This window comes from Lissotriton helveticus, chromosome 3_1 (genome assembly GCF_964261635.1).
Source record: "Lissotriton helveticus chromosome 3_1, aLisHel1.1, whole genome shotgun sequence".
Classification (NCBI taxonomy): domain Eukaryota; kingdom Metazoa; phylum Chordata; class Amphibia; order Caudata; family Salamandridae; genus Lissotriton; species Lissotriton helveticus.
In genome coordinates, this window is record NC_136061.1 from 1,968,865,260 (window position 1) to 1,968,887,977 (window position 22,718).

At 46.9% G+C, this 22,718-nt stretch overlaps 1 protein-coding gene across 2 annotated transcripts in view; it reads right to left on the reverse strand.

The window, feature by feature from the left end:
• The window catches only part of CLPX (caseinolytic mitochondrial matrix peptidase chaperone subunit X), a 480,932-nt gene that overhangs the window by 85,725 nt on the left and 372,489 nt on the right, over positions 1 to 22,718 (reverse strand). For both annotated transcript variants that reach the window (XM_078683091.1, XM_078683090.1), the window contains one exon: positions 2,167 to 2,331. In XM_078683091.1, the coding sequence (XP_078539217.1) occupies positions 2,167 to 2,331 (165 nt within the window). The remainder of the gene's footprint in view (positions 1 to 2,166; positions 2,332 to 22,718) is intronic.

The following is a 22,718-nucleotide window of genomic DNA, read 5'->3' on the forward strand; positions in this document are numbered from 1 at the left end:
AAAAGAGCTGCCCAGTGAGAATCTGAGAAGGGCGACCGCTCAGATGACTCTGCCTGGGGCAGTGGAGCAAGAAGGCATGGGCGTGGTGGTGGCAGAGGAGGTGGAGATGGTGTCAGAGGTAGGTTATGTTTTAAGTGGACAAGCCTAGTGGCTGTGTCCCTATTCTTCTTGGATTTCAGTTCCAGACAAGGAGACCTGTAAGAGTTCTCCCCCTCTAAAGAGTCTCCTTTTGCAAGGAACCAGCTCAAAAGGTGATTGTGGTGCCACTGTAGGCAGTTTTGCATCAATTTTGACTGATCTATTGCCTAGCGTCCAACTCTTGTTGAAGCCTCTGTAACATTGGGCGGCTTTTTGTCTTCGTCTCTGGTCGTCCGAGATCTGGATTTCTCCCTTGTCTTCAGATTCGATGAGGATTTCAAAGCTACGGAGAGATTTGGAGCAAAGGAATGCTTGGGCAACGACAATGTCTTGAGGGTGGCTGGTGCCATCTTTGTTTAAGTGGCTGGGGTTCGATGGGTGATGGGGTCAAAGTCCTTAGCTGGAGGCTTGGTGGTCTGCATAGCAATTTGTTGGTGCCGACCAGGCCCAGCAGGCCTGTGGCTGACCTCACTATACTTGGGCCTCAACATCGTACTCCTGCAGGAGCAGTGCTCTGCTTTGGCACAGGTTTTTGTTATGAAACCTCACCATGGCAATATGGGTTTCGAGGCAAAAGGCATGCTCACAACCCTGGGGGTGGTCTTTATGTCACGACCAGTCACTGGCACTGCATTCTCCATGCACTGGTTGGCAGAGTGGCTGGACAACACAGTCTCCGGACAGGGTGGCTGTTGAGTCCAGACTTCCGGGTTCGTTAACTTCTTGGGCACCAAGGGGATCTTCTTTCCCGAAGATTGGAAGCCGGAGTTTTCCTTGGGATGCATTCAGTTGTGTGCACAGCAGCATTTTCTTTGGTACCGAAGTGTCTTTTTGGAGTGAAAGACAAGACACAATTGGCAGGAGGCGTCATTGTAGTAAAAGACATTTCACACTTTTTGGTGGTCCGTTAAAGGGTATTGGAGTGGCATCGAAGACAATTCTGAAAGGTTTGCATTCCATCACCCTTGCACCTTTCTACAGCAACAGATGATTGGAAATGGTGCTGGGGCCCCTAAGGGGGGCTAGGCTTTCGACGCTTACAGCATCAACAGCAATCTTGGATACTGCTGAAGGGAGCGCAAGCACGTACAGAGACGATAGAGACACTCTGTGGAGACCAATGCAGTGTGGTGTAAGAGTAACTAAATGGGTCTAAAAAAACGAGTTAGGAATATGATGAACTTGGAGCCGAGTTGATGCATCTCTGAACCCTATGGCAGTGAAAAACAATTTAACATGGAGTCAGTGCCCATGCACAATGTACAAAAGGAGGAGTCACAGCATACCTCGATATCCAAATGACTTTTTCAAAGAAAATCAACTTGCGTACTTCTTAGCTCAACACTAGATGGGAGGAATACGTTAAGCTTGTGTACCTAAAGCCACACATGCTATTAACATACATTTTCTTCACCTTTAGGTTAATTACCTGTAACTACAGATCAGACAACACATCAAAACAGAATAACGATCCCGCTGCAGAATCCCCACTGAAGAGATTCCCTCCAACTCCTCACCGTCCAGCATACCCGTGCTCACCCTCAACCTATGTCTAACTATCACTGCACTGCAATGACAAACTCCACCCCTCTACAGTGCTCTGCCACTTCATAGGCTTGATCTATACAAGTCTCATACATTCAGTACTTAAGCGCTGCTACCTCTAATATACTTGCCTTGAATTATCCCTCCTTCGACATGCAAGGATTCCTTGGCACATTTAACATAAAAGTAATGAAGAAACATGTTTTATACAGGAGCCCTGATACCACATTGTTTGAGATTTCCTATTTCTCTCAACAAGGTGAACAAGCAGAGAACTCACTTTCCCATATTCCCTCACTCCTTCTATACTTCAACCATGGAGACAGTCTACATATATAAAGGAACGTGTCTGGCCACATGTAAAAAAGTCCAATAAGGAAAGATGATGGGTTGCTCAGACCCCTGGCAAATGATTCAACAGTAGTCAGAATTAGTAAGTATTAAACAAATAGAGTACAGACTTCTAGGGTTGCAATCTCTTACCTTCTCATTCTTTCTCCGGCTGATAATCCTATCCAGACCATTAAAAGCACCAGATGACACAAAGAGTATATTTGTTGTATCCACCTGTACAGTCTCCCCACGCAGTTTACGAGAGTTCTTTTCGGGAACATTAACAATTGTACCTTCAAGTAGTTTTAGCAATCCCTGGATAAAGGAAACAAAGAAAATATTAAAACAAAACAATCTCACTAATTAATGATCTATGTTAGGCTTAGCTGGTGCTGCAGCATCACAAAGTTTGTGTTACTTCAGCCCGTTCATAACTCATGCAATGCCATATTACTAGGACAAGGACTAAGGTACGAATGAAAATCAGTCTGTTCAGTAGCATATATGCATAATATGAGGCCACAAGACTACAAAACTGTCTCCTGAAAGGTATACATGATATACGTAAAAATTGAAATATTATTTCTTATGTTTTATTTCATTTGCAACTTGTGGAAGTGCATTACAAAAAGAAGATCACAAAAAACAGACAGCAAAGACAAAATCAGGGTTCAGGTGAACAGATCCTGAAGGAAGAGCTCAGCAAATTATACATCAGCTCTTTTAAAAAGCCAGGGTTCACTTTTGGGAACGAGTTAATTAAACCCCATATGCACGGGAATAATAAAAAAATAAGCACTGGCAAAGCCAATAGGTTTGGCGTTGGATGCCAGCCTTTTGTCTTTGCTTGTGTTTGCTTTCTCATGTTTTTTGTAAAACTTCATTGTTGGGGTAGCTGCAAGGCCCTCACTGATCCACCCAAAAAATATTGGGTAAAACCAATAAATGTTTTTGGCTCTCAAAAGGCACACATTGCCATAGTACTTACTGAAACCTAAGAGAACAACTTTATATGTGGATGAGCTCTTTTTGATAGGGCAGAATGTAGCCACTCAAGTATACCAATGGCTGAAGTGTTTGAACCACTTCTCTTTGCTGTATTCTCCGGAGGACAAAAGCCAAATGTGGATGCAAATAAGCCCTTATAATTAAGGACATTGTGCTTTTAATTTAGGAGACCTAAAAAGACAAATACATTTTCTACTCCTCTTCCATCCATTAGGGTCATAAACACTATACATGTTACAAAACATTTGGCTAGACGAAAGACTGGTTAGAATACCAATATGATGCAAAACATTTTGTCTAGATGAAAGATGGATTTGAATACATAAAGAGCAATGTTATTATTAATGCTCAAGATGTGGTTATTAAAACAAGAAATATGGAATTCCAGAAACCCACTGGACTTCCGTTTTAGTTGGCATTGCCAGTGTGATATTCAAATGCTACGTAGGATGTTCTTCCCATAGCAGGGTGAGCTATGTAGGAGGCATGGTTAGGTAAATAAAGTACATCAAGGGCAAAAAGACTGAGGAGTGGATGGGAAGACATATATACTTTTGCACTTCAGCCAGGCATCATATGTTTCCCCTTTGATTCTATTACAGTTAGTCGCATCAAAATACCAATCACCAAATCATCCCAAGAATTACAATGGACTTGCCCGCTAAGAAACTGCACAACTAAATCGCTAAAAGCGCACCGTAGTCCTACACTCATCTGTATCGACTACTCCAGAGACATCAAGGTATGAACGGGGCCCTACACAGGAATAAAATCCACCATTGACACTCCTGCCCACCCGAAGAGCTCCAACCCTAAATCCAGAACTAGCCAATATGGTACTCCAACCAACTCTACAAAAGAAGACATTTTATCAGAAGCACTGAAACCAAACGGTGAGAAGCTAATACCCCTGCCCTACTATCTAAACTGAAGAAAGGAAATACAAACAAGCCATGACCGGTGTGAAAGCAAGCTAAATCTGGGGAACAAATTAATAGCACCAAATAAAATCCAACCTATCTTCTTAAAGCACTTACAATTCAGTTCATCCCCTCTAACAGAAGCTTCTATCATCCGCTCACTAGAAATTGTGAAAAAGGGCCATATGTAGGTGGCCAAATACCTGTCGGTAAAACCGAAAACGGGTTGATTTCGGCGTTACCGACCGGTATTTAGCCATGTGAGATGTACGTAATACCGAATAGAATCAATAACGAATCGGTAAATAATTACCGATTCCTTATTTACCGATCGGAGAATACCGAAGCACAAGTTACTACTTGTGTAACGATATATCTGTAAGAGACATTAGTTAGTATTAGATTCCTTACCTTAGAATATCCCCAGGCGTCAGACTGGATCCGGAAACTTTTGCGTAGCAGTACCCTTGCGCGTCGGTAGGCGTCGTCTGCGGCTCCGCGCCCGTCGTCTGCGGCTCCGCGCCCGTCGTCGGCGCCGTGATGACGTCGTCGGAGTACTTAGACGCCGCCTCCGCGTGCTGACGTCAGTTCTTAGACACAGCTTTTCCGCGCCAGAAACGCAGAGCCATTTCAAAAACCAACACTGGTGCCATTTCAAAAACCAACACTGGAGCCACTGGTGACAACACTGGTTGTCCCCTTTCAGGAAACTAGGGCCCTGAAAGGGGACAACCCTAACCCTAGATATCGGTTCGCAGAACGGGGAGGATGGGAGGGTCGGTAAGAAATCTAATACTAACTAATGTCTCTTACAGATATATCGTTACACAAGTAGTAACTTGTGCATCTGAAAGAGACACGTTAGTATTGGATTCCTTACCTTAGAATAGATACCCCAGCAATACCAACCCCGGTGGTGGGTCTGCGAACCAATAATCACACCAGAAAGTCCTGGAGGACGGAACGGCCAATGAAGCCATCCCTCCGGACTTGGCTGTCCCGGCAGTAGTGTCTTGCAAACGTGTGCAGCGATGCCCACGTAGCTGCCTGACAGATGTCTTGTAAGGGCACCCCCCGGCCCAGGGCAGTCGTAGTCGCCGTGGCTCGGGTGGAATGAGCCCGTAATCCAACAGGGGGCTCCTTTTTAGCCAAGGAGTAGCATGCCTGGATACACAAGATGATCCACCGGGAGATGGTCCTCTTGTGCACCGCTTTCCCCTTCTTAGCGCCCACGTAACCAACAAAGAGTTGGTCATCCACCCGGAACTGGCGTGTGCGATCCAAGTAAAATGAGAGCGCACGTTTTGGGTCCATACGGTGGAGCCGCTCTTCCTCTTTAGAGGGATGCAGTGGCGGGAAGAAGGTTGGCAAGGTGATGGACTGCCCGATGTGGAAGGCCGTGACAACCTTCGGCAGGAAAGAAGGTTTGGTACGCAGCACCACTTTGTCCGGATGGACAGAAAGGAAAGGCAGAGTACAGGAAAGGGCCTGGAGCTCACTCACTCTCCTGGAAGAGGTGATGGCAACCAGGAAAGCAGTCTTCAAAGTCAGAAGGCGAAGAGGACAGTTGTGAAGTGGCTCAAAGGGAGCGCACATCAGAAACGTAAGAACCAGGTTCAAGTCCCACTGAGGCATCACGAAAGGAACAGGAGGAAACGTGTGTGTGATGCCCTTAAGAAATCTGTTTACAATAGGGGACTTGAACAAAGAAGGTTGATCAGGCAGCCTGAGAAAGGCTGAAAGGGCAGAAAGGTAGCCCTTGAGAGTGCCCAGAGCAGAGCCCTGCTGGGCAAGAGAAAGAAGGAAGAGAAGAACCTCAGAAAGAGGGGCATTGAGAGGATCCACAGCCTTTGCTGTGCACCATTCCACAAATCTGTTCCACCTGCAGGCGTATACCGACTTTGTGGAGGGACGCCTGGCTGCCAGAATGATGTTACAAACTTCAGGAGGCAAGTCAAATGGCCTCAACTGTTGCCGCTCAATCTCCAAGCATGGAGGTGGAGACTGGACAGGTTCGGGTGGAGGACCGTCCCCTGCTGCTGCGACAGAAGGTCCTCCTGAAGAGGCAGACGAACCGGGGGATCGACTGACATACTGAGTAGCTCTGGATACCAGTACCTTCTCACCCAGTCCGGAGCCACAAGGATGATTTGGGCCCGGTCGCGCTTGATCTTCTTCAGCACTCTGGGCAGAAGTGGTATAGGCGGAAAGGCGTACAACAGACCGCAACTCCACTCGCGACGAAAAGCGTCTCCGAGCGAGTGCCGCCTTGGAAATTCCAACGCGCAGAACTGATGACATTGCGCGTTCTCTTCGGTGGCGAATAGATCTAACCAAGGCTCTCCCCATCGCTGAAAGAGGCCTCGCGCCACGTCCGAGTTCAGACGCCATTCGTGATCCATCATGCACCGACGGCTGAGCTCGTCCGCCCTGGCGTTCAGAGAACCCGCCAGGTGTTGAGCCACCAGGGTCACGCCCTGGCGTTCCAGCCATTGCCAAAAGCGAAGAGCCTCCTGGCAAAGGGTCCATGACCCCACCCCGCCTTGTTTGTTGCAATACCACATGGCGGTGGTGTTGTCCGTGAACACCTGCACTACACTCCCCCGGACAGAGGGGAGGAATGCCTTCAGTGCCAGACGAATCGCCCTGAGCTCCAACAGGTTGATGTGGAGCTGGGCCTCCGCCGGAGACCAGAGGCCTCTGATCTCCGCCTCTCTGGAGAGGGATCTGCCGCTGACCCAATCGCGGTCCGTGAGCCACCACTGCAGCTGTCTCGCAGTGCCCTCCGAGATCAGGACGTGGTCGGATAGGTTGCCCTGATGCTGGGCCCACTGAAACTTCAGGTCCCACTGCTGAGCACGCATCCGCCACCTGGCGTGATGCACCAGTAGGATGCAGGAGGCCATCAGCACCAGAAGTCGCAGCGTCAACCTGACCGAGACCCGGGATAACGGCTGAAAGATGGGAATCAGAGCCTGAATATCCCGGACCCGCTGTTCGTGCGGATAAACCCGAAACCGCGCCGAGTCTAGAACTTCTCCAATGAAGAGGAGCTTCTGAGAGGGGCACAGGTGTGATTTCGGCACATTGATGAAGAACCCCAGCTGGTGCAGGAGGTCTGCCGTAGTCTGGAGGTGGCTGACGACTGTCTGGGGCGAGCCCGCCTTCAACAACCAGTCGTCGAGGTAGGGGAAGACTGAAACCCCCAACCTGCGCAGATGAGCTGCGACCACCTCCATCACCTTTGTGAACACCCGTGGGGCGCTGGTAAGGCCGAAGGGGAGCACGGTAAACTGAAAGTGCTCGTGGCCAACCATGAACCGCAGGTAGCGCCGGTGGGCAGGCAGGACCGGGATGTGGAAATAAGCGTCCTGCAAGTCCAACGCTACCATCCAGTCTCCCGGGTCCAGGGCAGCTAAGACCTGAGCCAGTGTCAGCATTTTGAACTTCTCCTTTCGGAGGAAGCCATTGACGTTCCGTAGATCCAAGATAGGGCGTAGGCCCCCTTTGCCCTTCTTGGGTACCAGAAAGTAGTGGGAGTAGCAACCACACCCTACTTCTGGCCCAGGAACGCGCTCGATGGCCCCCTTGGCCAAGAGGGCCGTAACTTCCTCCTGCAGAAGTCGCAAATGATCCCCCGATACACTGTGGTTCTGCGGTGGCATGGCTGGAGGAGTCGCCTCGAAGGGGAGGGAGTAGCCCCTTCGGACGATCTGCAGCACCCACCTGTCCGACGTGACAGTGCGCCAGTGGAGGTGGTGATGGCGAACCCTGCCCCCCACTGGCGTCACATGGGCCTGAAAGCACGGACTAGGAGGGTTTCGAAGCGGATGCTGCGGGGGAAGGTGTGGACTGACCTCGCCGGTGCCCACGACCGCCCGGGCGGCGGTTCCCACGGCCGCCACCGCGTTGGGTATTGCCCTGCGGAGCGTGGCTGGCGGCACGTGTGGGCGCACCCCTTCCGTGGCCACGAAAGGAGTGAAAAGCAGCCGATTGCTAGGGTGGGGCCCAGAGGCCCAAGGACTTTGCACTAACCCTGGAGTCCTTAAAGCGCCCAAGCGCATGGTCTGCTTTGTCGCCAAAGAGGGGACGGCCATCGAACGGCATGTCCATGAGTGTGTTCTGGACATCTGCCGAAAAGTTGGCGGACCTCAGCCAGTCTGACCGCCACCGTCGTTGCCATCGCCCTACCTAGCGAGTCGGTGGTATCCAGCCCACACCTGATGGAATATTTGGCTGCATCCCGGCCCTCCACAAGGGCTTGGCCGAGTTTGGCCCGTACCTCCAACGGACACTCTGGCAGCACTTCCGCGACATTATCCCACACAGAGTGGGTGTAACGGCCCAAGAGGCAGGCGGTGTTGGAAGACCGCAGACCCAGACTAAGGGATGATAAGATCTTTTTCCCATACTGCTCATACCTCTTGGATTCCCTGTCCGGCGGGGCCGACGGGAACGCGGTCTGGGAATTGGAGGCCTGGATTACCAGGCTCTCGGGGGTGGGGTGGGTGGACAGGAAACATGGGTCGCCCGGGGCTGGGCGGTGGCGTCTGGCCACGTTCCTATCTACGGGCGAACCCGTAGCGGGCTTGGACCAAGTGCCCAGAAGAACGTCAGTCAAGGCCTCATTAAAGGGCAGCAGAGGCTCGGCCGAGCTTGACTGCGGTTTAAGGACCTCAGTGAGGAGATTAGTCCTCACGGCCGCGACGGGGAGCTCAAGGCCCAAGGCCTTGGAAGCCCTCATCAGCACCACACTGTAGGTTGCCCCCTCCTCCGAAGCCACGGTAGGAGGGGAGACAAAACCAGTGTCTGGAGAGGTGTCCAGGCCACTGGCCTCCCCAAGGTCTCCTGTCCAGTCCTCATGAGACTGACACTCTCTGGTCAGAGGGTCCTCAGACCCCTCCCAGTCCTCCTCCACACCAATCTCCTGAAACTCAGGGTCCTCAACTAATGGGGCCTGTTCATAGAAGTGAAACTCTCCAAACGACGTCTGGAGCGGCGCCCATCGGGGCCGTCCCGGCGCCGGAACAGGAACGAAGGTGGGACCGGGGACGGCGCCGCCTGAGGACGGCGCCGGAGACGACACCTGAGGGTCCGACGCCGGGGAGGTCGTAAGGTCCACCGAGGGCCCGGCAGTCGGAGCAGGCCTTGTCGTCGTGATCGACGCCGAGACAAGTTAAACACCGGCGGTGAGGATCCGTGACCGACATCAGGCGGTCGCAATTCTCGCAGTGCTTAAAGCCGGGAATCCCTACGGCACCGTCGGAGTCGAAAGACTTCGAGAAATGATCAAAAGTGATCAAAAAAGTTAGTCAAAAAATGACTAGGGTTACTGCTTTTTCCAGATCTGCGCTTGCTGGCGCGGAAAAAAGAAGAACTGACGTCAGCACGCGGAGGCGGCGTCTAAGTACTCCGACGACGTCATCGCGGAGCCCACGACGCCGACGGCGGGCGCGGAGCCGCAGACGACGCCTACCGACGCGCAAGGGTACTTCTACGCAAAAGTTTCCGGATCCAGTCTGACGCCTGGGAATATTCTAAGGTAAGGAATCTAATACTAACGTGTCTCTTTCAGATACAATGAATACCGAATCGGAAATAACGAATCGGTAAAAACCCCAAAAATGCGATGTATCAAACCTCGTTATAACCGAATTTGACCAAATTCGGTAATAACGAATCGGTATTTACCACTTTTCCTGAGCAGGTGGTAATCAGGTGCAGTGCATAAAAACAGGCCCAAAATGCATCTGTGTGAACACAATGGCGGGCCTCTACCTCATAGCAAGGCGGCTACGCTTGAGAGCAGGAGGAGTGAGGATCTGGAGACGGGAAGAGCAGGTGTACAGACTACGCATCACATTGTTCCAATTGACTGAACTTGAAATCCATGAAAGGTACAGACTGCACCCACACACCATCCTTGACCTAATACAGGACCTAAAACCCTATCTGGAGCATCAGACACCAAGGGCGCACGCAATCCCCACCCATGTCCAGGTACTCTGTTGCCTGCACCTCCTTGCATCAGGAAGTTTCCAGGGTGTGATAGCTGCAGTGGGTGGTGTGTCACAGAGCGGTCTATCCCGTTTCTTCAACACCTTCCTTGATGCCATGATGGACAGAATGGAACATTACATCACCTTCCCCAGTACACAGGCGAAGCTGCAGAGGACCAAGCTGGAGTACTACCAACTTGCGCAGTTCCCACACGTAATTGGCTGCGTCGATGGGACCCATATACCCATCTGCCCACCTGCAGCAAGTGAATACATCTACAGAAACCGCAAATCCACCCACTCCATCAATGTGTAGGTGATATGTAATGCCAAGTACATTATAACTGACATCGTGGCCAAATTACCCGGGAGTAGCCACGACTCGTACATCTTCCGGAACAGTGGCATCCATACACGTCTGCTTGCTGGTGAATTTGGAGACGCATACCTACTGGGTAAGCAAATGTGACACACCCTGATGTACACCCTGGCTCAAGCTGTTGGTCACACAAATTAATGGCACTTTCTTCTGTACATAGTTGACAGCGCATATGCCCTCCGGCCTTATCTACTCACACCATATCTCAACCCAACCACCCCAAGGGAGAGGAGATACAATGTGGCACATAGGAGCATACGCAACGTGGTGGAGCACACTTTTGGTTTTCTTAAAAGCAGATTCCGTTGCCTCCACAAAACTGGAGGTGCATGTCTGTACAGCCCCATCAAATGTTGCAAGATAATTGCTACATGTGCAATGCTACACAATCAGGCCACAAAAAAAGGAACAGCAGTGGAACTAAATGACTTAGAGGACGAGGACAACCCTCAGCCAGAGCCCTGCGCAGCTGGTGTTGCAAATGAACATGATGGGAGACAGAGACGGGCAGAGATTACGTCAAACTATTTCTGAGTGAGTAACGAGACAGAGCCAGTAACAGTTATATGTTAAGGTGTTTATTAAGCACACCTCCAGTATTGTGATCAGTGTCCAATCGGACATGGGTTACATCACCCATCTTATGTATGGCAATAGGCATAGGTCTCTACTTCCTGCGTCCACGCGCTGCACGTGCACGTTCCCTAGCAACACTGCCTGTTGTGTCGGACTGTTCTTGTGCAGCCCCATGGCGTTCACTGCGCCTCCTGCACTCGGTGGGTGAGGGCGTAATGCTACCACGGCTGGTAGCCTCCTCACTGTCACCCCCCCCTTCCATTGTGGCCGCCTTTGCATTCTGCAGGAGCTCTAAAGCTGAGGTCATAGACACCATCCCCCTGGCCACATCCCTGCTGCAATGCGCCATCTCCTCCTGCATGGCGATGGACCTGCGACACATCAGTGATGTTGCAGTGGCCAGCCGGTTCACGGACTTGGTATAGGCATGGAGCCTCTGCCTCTCCCTGCGCCTGCCAAGACGGTCCTGCTCCAGCTGGCTGCAGAGGTTGTCCACAGAGGTTGCTACTCTCTCCATTCCCGCACACAAGTTGTCTCCCAGTGCACTGATGCCCTTTTCCATCCTGTGCATGTGCTTGTTGATGTGTGCCACCTCCCTGTGCATTGATTTCATCTCCCTCCATTGCAGGCGCTGGACCTTCAGCATGTTGCCTTCAAGTCCAGCAAACACACTTTCACCCTGCTCGGATGCTTCAGGACTGTCCGGCCTTGCCCTGCGGCGTCGGGATGAACTGTGGGCGCCCTCGGATGGAGTACCAGCCCTCTCCCTGTTGGCTCCCTCATGGATTGGACTTTGTTCGCCCACTGTGCCCTCCTCGGACAACTCCTCCATCTGCTGGAGGGTTGCCACGGCATGCCTCCTGCCTGACTGTGGTGGTGGTGGTGTTGGTGATCGTCGCAGTGGGGACTGGGTGAGAGGGGATGGCGGCCTTCCCTGGCGCTGTGGTGATGGCTGTGGTGGAGGATTTGATGGCTGTGATGGCGCGGAGCTTGTGGTCCCTGCAGGCATGCTGTCATCCTCATGTTGCCTCCCCTCTGGCCTGGCTGACTTTGCTCTGCTGCCCTCAGCAGCACTGCGAGATGACTCGCCTGTAATGACACAAATGTAGATATACTCACTGCTCTGTCTGCAATAGAATTACATTAAACATCATGCCTACAGAGCACAGTGATTGTCCTGACGTAGCCAATTACTTTACCATGCTATTGTGTTTGCTAGCCTTACTGTCCTATACATCAGTTCCCTGTGACTGCATCTCCCATAATGCATTGCAGGTAATCAGTAAGACATGGAGTGGAGTGGGAGCCCCTATGCCACTATGGGGATTGGGGTTGGGGAAGGGGTAGCACAGCATGCTGGGCATGCTTCTTACCTTGTTTCTTTGCTGCTCTGGCGGAGCCGTCTTCGTCTCCCACGCCACTCGCACTCTCCGGCTGGATGGTGGACTCCACCATCTGTTAAAGTGGTGTTGGTGCTGGAGCTCGGTTCTTTCCTCCACCTGTTTTGGCAGCCTGCCTCTGTCTCTCTGACATCCTTACTTTTGCAGTCTTCCTGAGGTCGTACCACCTCTTCCTGATGTCCTCTATGGTGCGCTGGGTCACACCTATGGCATTGATTTTGTCCCGAATGCCACTCCAGATTTGCCTCTTCTGTGACTCGGGCACTTGGTGGGACTGCGCTCCAAAAAGCCTGTGATGGTCTTGGCTGACATCCTGGATCAGTACCTCCAGCTCCTTGTCACTGAACTTCAGTTTTCTTTTCCTCTCACTTCCCTTCTTCTCCCTGTCCTGGCTTGCCATTTCAATGCTTGTTATCTTGTTTTTTTTTCTTGTTTGTAGCTGTGAGGCTCTGTTGCTGCTGGCTCCTCAGCTCACCTGCCTGCCTGCCGCACAGTGAGCTCCAGGTCCTGTGCAGCTGCCTGGGTGTGGCCACTTCCTGTTTGGGAGGTAATTGGGTGAAACAGGATTGGCTGATTCAACGAATTACGAATTTTTGAATTACCGATTCGGTAATGTATTCTGCAACTCCGATTCGGTATTTGTATTTCGGTATTTTAATTTTTTAGCGATTCGTTCACATTCGGTATTTATTACCGAATTTTAACGAATCGGTAATGTTTACCGATTTTTTATCTACATCGCGTTTACCGACTTCTTAATACCGATTCGGTAAAATTCGGTATTAAGGATTCGGTATTAAGGATTTACCTACATATGGTCCTAAGTCTCTAAATACTACGATTAGGGAAAACATCAAAACTCGATATGCCAGAAACTCCTGACAAACATCAGAAGTGTTTGTAGAATTAACGTCAATACATAACGATTAGCATCAATTATCAAGGAGCTTAAATCAACTAAGCTCTTAGATTATATTCCTTCCACACCTATTTTATAAAAAAAACACACACACACTACCCCACCATCCTGGCCAACTTCTGATCAGTGGACGCCACTCTCTATTGGTTAGAGAAAGCATTAAAACATTACCTGCCAATCAACTGATTGAAATCATTGAAATGAACAACTGATCCCTCCATTTCAAACCGGTTTTCATTCAGGATACCGTACAGAAATGACAGCACTTAAAGTCCTTCATTAAATCCTAGATGGCAGGAATGTTGCTTCCCTGTCTTACTGGACTGATCGGTAGCCTTCTATATGGTTGACCATTGTAGACTCCTCTATACTCTAGAACAATTGATGGGTGCCCTTAAATGATTTACTTCCTTCCTCTTAAACTGCAAAGAAATTATAACAATTGTTAATTTCACCTCCATAGAAACCGAAGTGATGTGCTAAGTCCCTAAAGGTTCAATCTTTGCATCACTCGTTTTTCAATGTCTGTTAGGAAATGGGGTGTATTATATAGTGTGGTAGTGCGACCTCACAATGTAATACACTTACCAACCCCATAGGTCCAGGAGGTTTCGTATGTAAAAACCCTAGTCAACTGAGCCACTAAGCAGCACACTTACACAGAGGACCAAGTGTTAAGCATTTAAAACGCACCAAAACAACTGAAGAAATCGATACGATACTCATGAAATACGACACCAGTTTATAAAAATAGACTGTATTTTTAAAGAATTTGGGCAATAGAAGGAAAAAGCTCCATTGAAGCAATAATAAATCAAGAGATTTCACTCAACCACAAACAAGCTTTGGCAAAGTCAATGAATCATGCACTTCGAGACTTTCAAAGAAAACTTAGATAAGTGTCAATGCGATTGGTTAAGAGTACTTAGGGCGATCAAATATGGCAGGGAGCTAGTCAGGGGGACCAGCAATGAGTAACAAAAACAGCCCCCTGGGGGCCCAAAACTGTCCCCCATCCTAGCGGCCCACTGGGGAAATGCCCGGTGCTCGCTACGGCCAGTCCGGCCCTGCATCTGCACTTCAAAGGCGGTTTCAACATTGAAGTCTGCCTTTTGGGGCTAACTCCCAAGTGGCTTCCTGCAGGAGAAAGGTGACCCCTCCCTGACCTGCAATACCCCATTGTTTTCCTTCCTCAGAGTCGTAGGCACCTCTCTCCAGGAAGGCAGACAGCAGTCTTGTGGAGCAGGCTACAGTGTGCCCAGGAAGGCACAGAAGTTTTAAAGGCAACAAAGTGGAAGCTTTGCTATAGCTGCACACCGCAACAAGTTGCATTAATTTCGAGAAACCAGTGGGGCTTAATGTAACACTTTTTTTATACCTTGGAGTGCCTACTTTGGTTGCACCATTCCAGAATTAGCACAGCATGTAACACTGTACTCGTCAAATGGATGAGCAAGTCTTTACACGGTAAAAACAGCAGATTTGCGGGTTTTACGGTCAGGACATTCAAAGTACATATCCTGCCTGTTAGGTAGACCTGTCAGAGGGGTCACTTACACACATGCCTTGGGGAAGTGGTGGCTTTGCTATGGATTTCAATGGCAAAATCGAGCCAGCAACTCTACCATTCTGCAGTGGCGGACTGGGGACTTATTTTACTTGGGGAACCTCCAGGGTGGCAAAATCAGTGCTTCAAGCCCTGAAGGACCTCTCTAACTTGCATGTCCTGGGTAGAAGGGAACCATTTACTAGGGTCTTACAGTTGTTAGCTATTTCAATTGGGTACAGCCAATTGGACACACTTTAGGGTCAGGCAACTGGCACAGAGGTCTGGTTAGCAGGTTTCATTGCACTTTCAGAGTACAAAAATCAGCAGCATCAGTTGAAAAACTATAGGGTGACAATACAAAAAAGGCATTTCCTTACAACATATATGTAGAACCACTATGTGAGATGCTCAACCGCACTAGTGTGTTGTCCCACCAATATGAATACAACACACAACTCTGCACAAAGATCTCAACCATCAGAGTTACTGGGCATCTACAAACATGCTTGATCACAATCCAAAGCTGGATGTCAACAAATTTACTTCAGTTGAATCCAGAAAAGACCGAGTTCAAACTGTTCTCTCCCCCACGAAAATGCAACCTAATGCTGACTATAGTCTATTATCTGATTCTCAATGACTTCTCTCCCAATTTCAAGCCACCTGTGAAATCGGTTGGCTCCTCATTCTTCATCTTTTACTTTTCACATGGGCAACATGGCCAAAAGTGCTAACTTATCCACCCTAAAACAAACCAGAAACATCATTCCCAAAACACAATCTGAAAACAGCTGTGCATTCCCTTGTTATCTCTTGGATGGACTTAGGTAATTATCTTAGCAGGGGTTCATCCTTATAGCACCTGGCCCCCATTAACCGCCATGCTTCACTCTGTGGCCAGCCTAATAACTTCAAGAAATGTGATCACATTTCACCTATCCCAAGAGAACTGCACTGGCTACCTACAAAAGCTAGAATTATCTTCAAACTCTGCTGCTGAATGTACAAGGTGTTACACACCAACAGCCCCTCATACCTGGCCACCCTTTTCCCCATCTCAGAAGGACAAAGAATTTCATGCAGCCATAATAATCTCACATTAGAGTCTCTAGAAATCAGAAAACAGATCCTTCTCTGAGGCGGCAATTTCTGCCTGGAACTCGCAGTCTATAAATATCAGGGTTGAACTTACTCTTCTCTCATTAAGGAAACATCTGAAAATCCACTTATTCAGCTTCTCACTTAGTTGATACCAATTTCCCACTAATCTAGTCCTGGAGTGGACTCAACAGACCCCCCTACCCACTTTCACTTACTCTAAGTATCAATATCTACTCACATTTCATATTTTCACCCTATTTCTTCTCCACATTATCCTACCTCTTGCTCTCCACTTCTTACTTTTAGCAATATATTTTAGTTCTGGTCATGTCTTGTTCTGGTTAAATGTAAAGTGCCTACATGCACGTGGGTGCTTGTGTGCTATATTTTATATATATATATATATATATATATATATATATATATATATATATACACATATACACATCACAGACATATATACATATACACATCACAGACAGATGCACATATACACATCACAGATATATATATATAGATATCACGCTCCGTTTCCCACCAATCCAGGTTTAGAAATAGGCACTCACGGGATTATACTGATATCAACATAGGTTTATTTCCGTCATTTTCAGCACAGAAACATGGAAAAACGTTGCGTTTCGGCTACGCCTTAGTCTTGTATTCCATCAACTGTACTTTAACCTTTTTTCTGAGGCTAACAAGTAATGGAAAAGCGGTAGGGCCTGTCGATACACGGCTAAATCATGTATAAATGCAACTGAACTTTCGCCGATATACGGCAAAATGTAGTTTTGTCCTATGAATAGTAAAGAATTCAGGGGCGCTTTCAAATATGACAGATGAACATAGATGACAACGAGGAATTTACTTGTAGAATCTTGTTACTGTCACGCCTAGGACTGTTTGATAAAGTTGCATTGTATAGTGTTAAGATGGCCGCCATGCAATGAATGAATTTGTTAGTCCTTCTATGATTTTCATACTGTTCGAAACATATGACCGCAATGAACTGAACTTAAAATGGTATGCTTCAATGGCGTCTAGTTGATGGAATACAAGACTAAGGCGTAGCCGAAACGCGTTGTTTTTCCATGTTTCTGTGCCGAAAATGACAGAAATAAACTTATGTTGATGGCAGTATAACCCCGTGAGTGCCTATTTCTAAACCTGGATTGGTGGGAAACGGAGCGTGATATATACGCGGCTTGCACCGCCGTGTTTTAAGGCACCCGCCTTCCAAGTGCGCTGTTTGAAGGTGCGAGAGGAGCATATATATATATATATATATATATATATATATATATATATATATATATATATATATATATATATATATATATATATATATATATATACACAAACACAAAACTACATACAATGCAACTGAGTAACGCCTCCCAGTCAAACTATCAGAAAATCTCTGGCCCACAGTTGCTCATAAGAGTGTACAGGTAGGTGGTTAGACAGCAAACATCACCATCATAGCTTTTTTGAAACGCTTGATAGTTTGTAGATCAGGAAAATTCGCCTCTTTAAAGTACTTTCTTCAAAGTCCAGAATGAGATCAGAGGAAGAGTATCAAGTCACTCTGGACATCTTCTCCTTTCTCTCATAATGTGAGGTTATAGTGATTGCTTGTGATGAATCCAGAGTCACTTCTCTATCGAGTGCTTCTTGGGCTGGATGTTGTCTTAGATTTTCCCTTAGGAGAGACTACCATCAACTGTCTCTCCCTTTTACACACATCATTCAATGAATGCGTTCTGTGACTTACCCAGGAACAAAATCTAATCACTAAGAGTGTAACACAGGAATTGGCAAGTGAAAAGTAGAGCATAGCTTAAAGTTCAAAGACTAGGGTTGATCCTCTGCCAAAAACAAACAAAGTCTACCAATAAGTCATCAAGGGGCGAAGAAAATTCATGGTAGTTACAGGTTCCGCACCTATGGAGAAAAGAAAAAAGGAACAGACTTCATCGGCACCTATAAATCACTCAATAGAACCTTGTTGTATGTCGATGGTGTTTCTATAGTGCAAACATAGCCCAAAGACAGTGAAGCACTGTACATGTCGTCACTTTCTGTGACGTTATGCCCACTGACTGAAGCCATACTGTCATTGTTGAAAAAATATTCCACATACAGCCTGGTACTGGATAATAAGCATGGGTAAAATGTTCTTTGAAAGTTCTGTGAGAATAAGTATCCATTAGAAATAGTAAGCTTGGAAGAGTCTTGATTGGATGGGTTAAGAAGAGAGCCCAAGAGCTAGTCAGTCCAAGAACTTGCTGGCCAAATCTAGAGTTTTTGCTATCTCCTCAATCTAAGGCATGGTCTACTCGTATGTCAAGATCTTTTCACATATGAGCAAAGAAGAACTGACATGGATTGGGGTTATGAGGGGGAGGTGAAAAAGGGTCCAATATCAGGGCTCGACAAATCCACTCGACCGCTCGGATTTGCGAGGTAAATTTTATGAGGTCGAGCTATTTTTAGGTCCTACTCGCCCTTTCTGGCGAGTAGGAAAATATACTAACTTTTGTCCTCCGTCTTTGAAAACGGAGCAAATGTGACAAGATAACAATATTTAAAGGCCTTTTAATTGTTCACAAAGCAAATGAGCAATAAAGATGCCTTTAAATCTTGTTATCTTGTCACATTTGCTCCGCTTCCAGAGATGGAGGTCAAGTAGGTTACTGTTAGGTCGAGGAGATTTTTCAAGGTACTAGACCTGCAGGACCAGTACAATTTTTCAGATTTGTCGAGCCCTGAATATGGGTGACTTCTGAGGTGAATCATCCACCAGAGAAGGCACAGGCTGTGTAATTTGGTCCTTTGATGAAGATTCTCTTTGTCCTGATGAAGGATGCTTCCTTTGTCAGACTATCACCATTTACATTCATTCCTGTGACTGGCTGTTTTCAGAATTGTTATGGTTTATCTTGAGACAGAGTGATATCTTCATGACACTAGCAAGTGTCGCCTTGATGTCGAGGATCTCAATGATGACCATCTCAAGTGTGAAAATAACACTAATGTCAAGCAGGTCACTGGAGGAGCTTTCATTTTCAAAAGCCTTGGTGTCTAATGATAACAAGAATGATAACTATGAAGGAACAGCTTCTCCAAGGGTCCCTTCAACATGTCAAAGTTGGTCACATCAATTTCTGATGCAGAGGACTTTCCTCTCGTAACACATTTGCTGGGCAGGACCCTGAAATAGATTGATCATTCCTACATCCAAGAAAGACCAGCTAATTCCTCAGGTATGCTCCTGCTTTCTTCCAACTTCTTCAGCAAGAAGAAAAAGACATTTCAAACTTCCAAGAAAAGGAGTGAATCAGATGGCTAATAGCTCTTGGTATCTAGTACAACCAGTCAACTTCAAAAAGGTAAACAAGTTGAACTGAAAAACAGGTCCACCTAGACATCGACACCACTCTCATTGATATTCAGAAAAGCTAAATGAATTCAATTGTATGTTTTAGGACAACTGAGCTCATTTTATTAAATGAGCAGTGACCATGTTCATATTTAAAGAGGGGGATGCTAAGAAGTACCACTTCTACTTTTAAGTATGGAATAGGAGGTGACTTGAAGTGGATTTTTCTGCAAAATGTGCAATAGCAAGTATTTTTTTTAAAATAAATATTGTTTCCAATCAAATGTCAAAATAAATAAATGCATGACCATGCTGAACTGTTAACTGAGGAGATATTTTAGACATGATTCACCAATTCTTTATTAACTGGGTATTTAGAACTGTAGTAATGCAGTGAGATAAGGGTAAACAAAATTGTAATGAGAGGTTCAAGTTATTTCTCTTCACGGTTATGTCCCCCCCCCAAACATTTCCCAATCTCTAGCAAGTTCAAAGTAAGACTGAACACTTTCACACATTGTGTTTCTTTCATATATAGTGTGTCTATTGGTGGCTCTGAACTGTTCCAGCTGCCTCACATTATGTTATAGAGATTTGAACAGGTCACACCGTTCCTCCAGACCTAAACAGGTGGCTATGGGTAGCACATTTCAAGAGCCACTAAATATAGGCTCTTTGATTTGTTCAAAAGTGTGTGTCATCTCTAATAAAATAGCTTCCACGTTAGTGGCAGATATTCCCAGCTCAAAGTCTAGTTACAAAGGGTCCTTGATGAGGCCATTAAGGTGTAGCTACTCTAAGTATGTCCCTCGCCATACAGAAGACTGCATTATAGTCTTAAGTCCATAAAAATACCCTACGTCTTAACCATAAAGTCTTTGGGGATAGACTGGAGTAAGATAACTGTGGTGTAGATAGTAAAAGTGAAGGGGTTTTAGTTTTGCCTTAGGTGACACTGACGAGCAGCAACCTGCTACTATGCCCACTCCTCATCTTTGAAGTTCCTCCCAATACTCTTTGACCATGTCCCTCTCAGACCACCTAGGTCTATTTTGCTGATCCCCAACAACTCCAGGGGTAACAAAGTAATGCCTGCCCTGAAAGTACCCAGTGTTGGTGTTCATAACTCTCTTGATTTCCTGTTCAAACACACCAAAATTCCACTCCGATTACTATGGGGAGAAGCACACAGCTATAGCACTGCCCAGATGGAAGATCAGAAGCCTTAAGGAAGGTATGCAATGCACCATAATCATCATCAAACAATATTTTTAGGTTAATGTTCCAAAGACCCTCCTGCAAATTGGGCAATGCTTCAAATAAGAATTTCTAAGATGCATATACAAGTTACCTCAGTCGTTTTCAAACATGTTTTCAGAGATGAGACTTTTTATTCGTTTGAGCCTAGTGTTGCAGCGCATGCGCTACTTGCTCTGCAAGGCATGCTGTAGTAGGGTATGTTTTAGAAGTGGAGTGGAGTGGAAGCCCCACCCATATTTTTCATTGGCTGGTGGCATTGTCTGTGGTAAATGCTGGCTTCCGATTTGTAATGTGGCTTCTTAGTCCCTCCTTGTTACCGCCCTGTTTCCTTCATTAGTCGGTAAGCACTCTTTTTTGTTCATTCGGTTTGGCAATGTGGGCCACGAAGCACAATGCAAATATAAACAAGCAGCTGCCTTTGCCCAATGGTGATATCTTGTTTGTTTTTGCATCGCGCTTTCACTTTAACAATAGCTGCCGGCCAACCCAGCGAGCGCTGTGTGGGGCGGCAGCTATTGATGCTATTTTCTGTTGTTCAAAGTTTCACCTCAGCAAATAGGGAAACCCTATGTGGAGATTTCCACAATAAGTGCAAGCTAAATTATTTTAGATATTTTAAACAAACTGAGTATTCCATTTTATAAACATTTTAAAATGTACACCTTGTCATTGAGTTGCGGTGACATTGTCCAATACGGCCTGATGCAGTAAATTAAGAGTCTACGGACTGGCACTTCCATGTGGTCGAAAACTAGACACAACAAACTTACAGTATATCAGTATTAGTAGGATCGTCGTGGCTAATGAGACACGTTTTTTTGATCCCACCCATTTGCACCATACTATAACTCGGTGTGCCATCGGTGCATCATACGCTCCCACTTTATTGCTGACTTTTCCGCTGCACTTTCCGTAGGTGAACTCTTCCATGGCGGCTGGTGTCAGTCATTTTTACACTGAGCTCTTCGGCACCTCTACTGCCCCACCCTGAGTGTTTGGACATTACCTGACTGCCAGCGTCGTCCATTCCCTGCATTCTCATTCATTGCTTCCACCTTCCACCTCCCTACAGAGGCGACGCAAGCTCTCCGTTAAAATGGATTCCTGCTCGCTTTTGCTTACCACTAACATTACTGTAGTGCCTCGTGCAAGTCGTACCTAACTAGCGCTAAAAGAGGGAGTATTATCTGAGCGTTTGCTAAATTCAACCAACTGTTTTCCAGGCGTTTGCCTTGTCTGTCCCAGACACAAGCCCATCCTGTGTCCATGTGTTTACGCCCCTGCGCCACTGCAAGGTAGAGGAAGAGGCTTGAGCTCTCTCCCAGTTCGAGGCAACTGCATTTTGCTAACTACATAGCCAGGGTAAACAAGCATTTGCAATGCAATATGTCTCGCATTTACGCAAGTTTAAGCTATTGGCATTGTAAATGAGAATGTGTTTTTATGTTTAAATGTGTTTTATGTTTAAAAAACCGAAACATAAATAAAAAGCATTTTCATTTACAATGCTAATAGCTAAAACTCTCAAATGCGAGACCTATTGCATTGCAAATGCTTGTTTTTATTGCAATTGAAAAAGTGTGGGTGGGACGGGTACCACAGGGAATGGTGGAATTGGTCATGCTACCCATTTCTAGAACAAAGCTTTGAGCGGTAGCTCCCCCTCCAGAAAGAATAAATGCTAGGGCAATAGTGTTGTACTCCGCCTGAACAGCTGCCTCTATAGAGGTGAATAAACAGCTGCTGCGGAATTGGCTGATGCACCATGGAGACGGAATTCCCAACCTTGTTGCAACTAAATAACAAGATTGTACCTTACATAACCTGATGCCATTCACACTGCACTTAAATGATGTGTTCCTAAGTTTACAGAGAATCGTAACTTTCATTTCTCCATAATTGACATCAATCCAGTTTGCCCAAATCCCACCTGTGTGAAGTATTAAATGGCAGCATCATCTGCATGTAGCAATACTGAAATTTACAGCTCAATGAACAAGCTACCTACCTTAGGTAAGATTCTTTGTTGTGGAAACTATTTAACCGCAGATTACTCCTTAGAATATCAACAGGCACAAGAAGACTTTTTGGCATAATCACTGCGTGCCAGTAGGAGGCACAGTGTGGTTCTGTGTTGACTCTGCTCTGCCCCAAAAGAGACAGCCATTGGAGCCGCATTCAGGCCCACCCAAGTGCGCGGAAGGAAGTT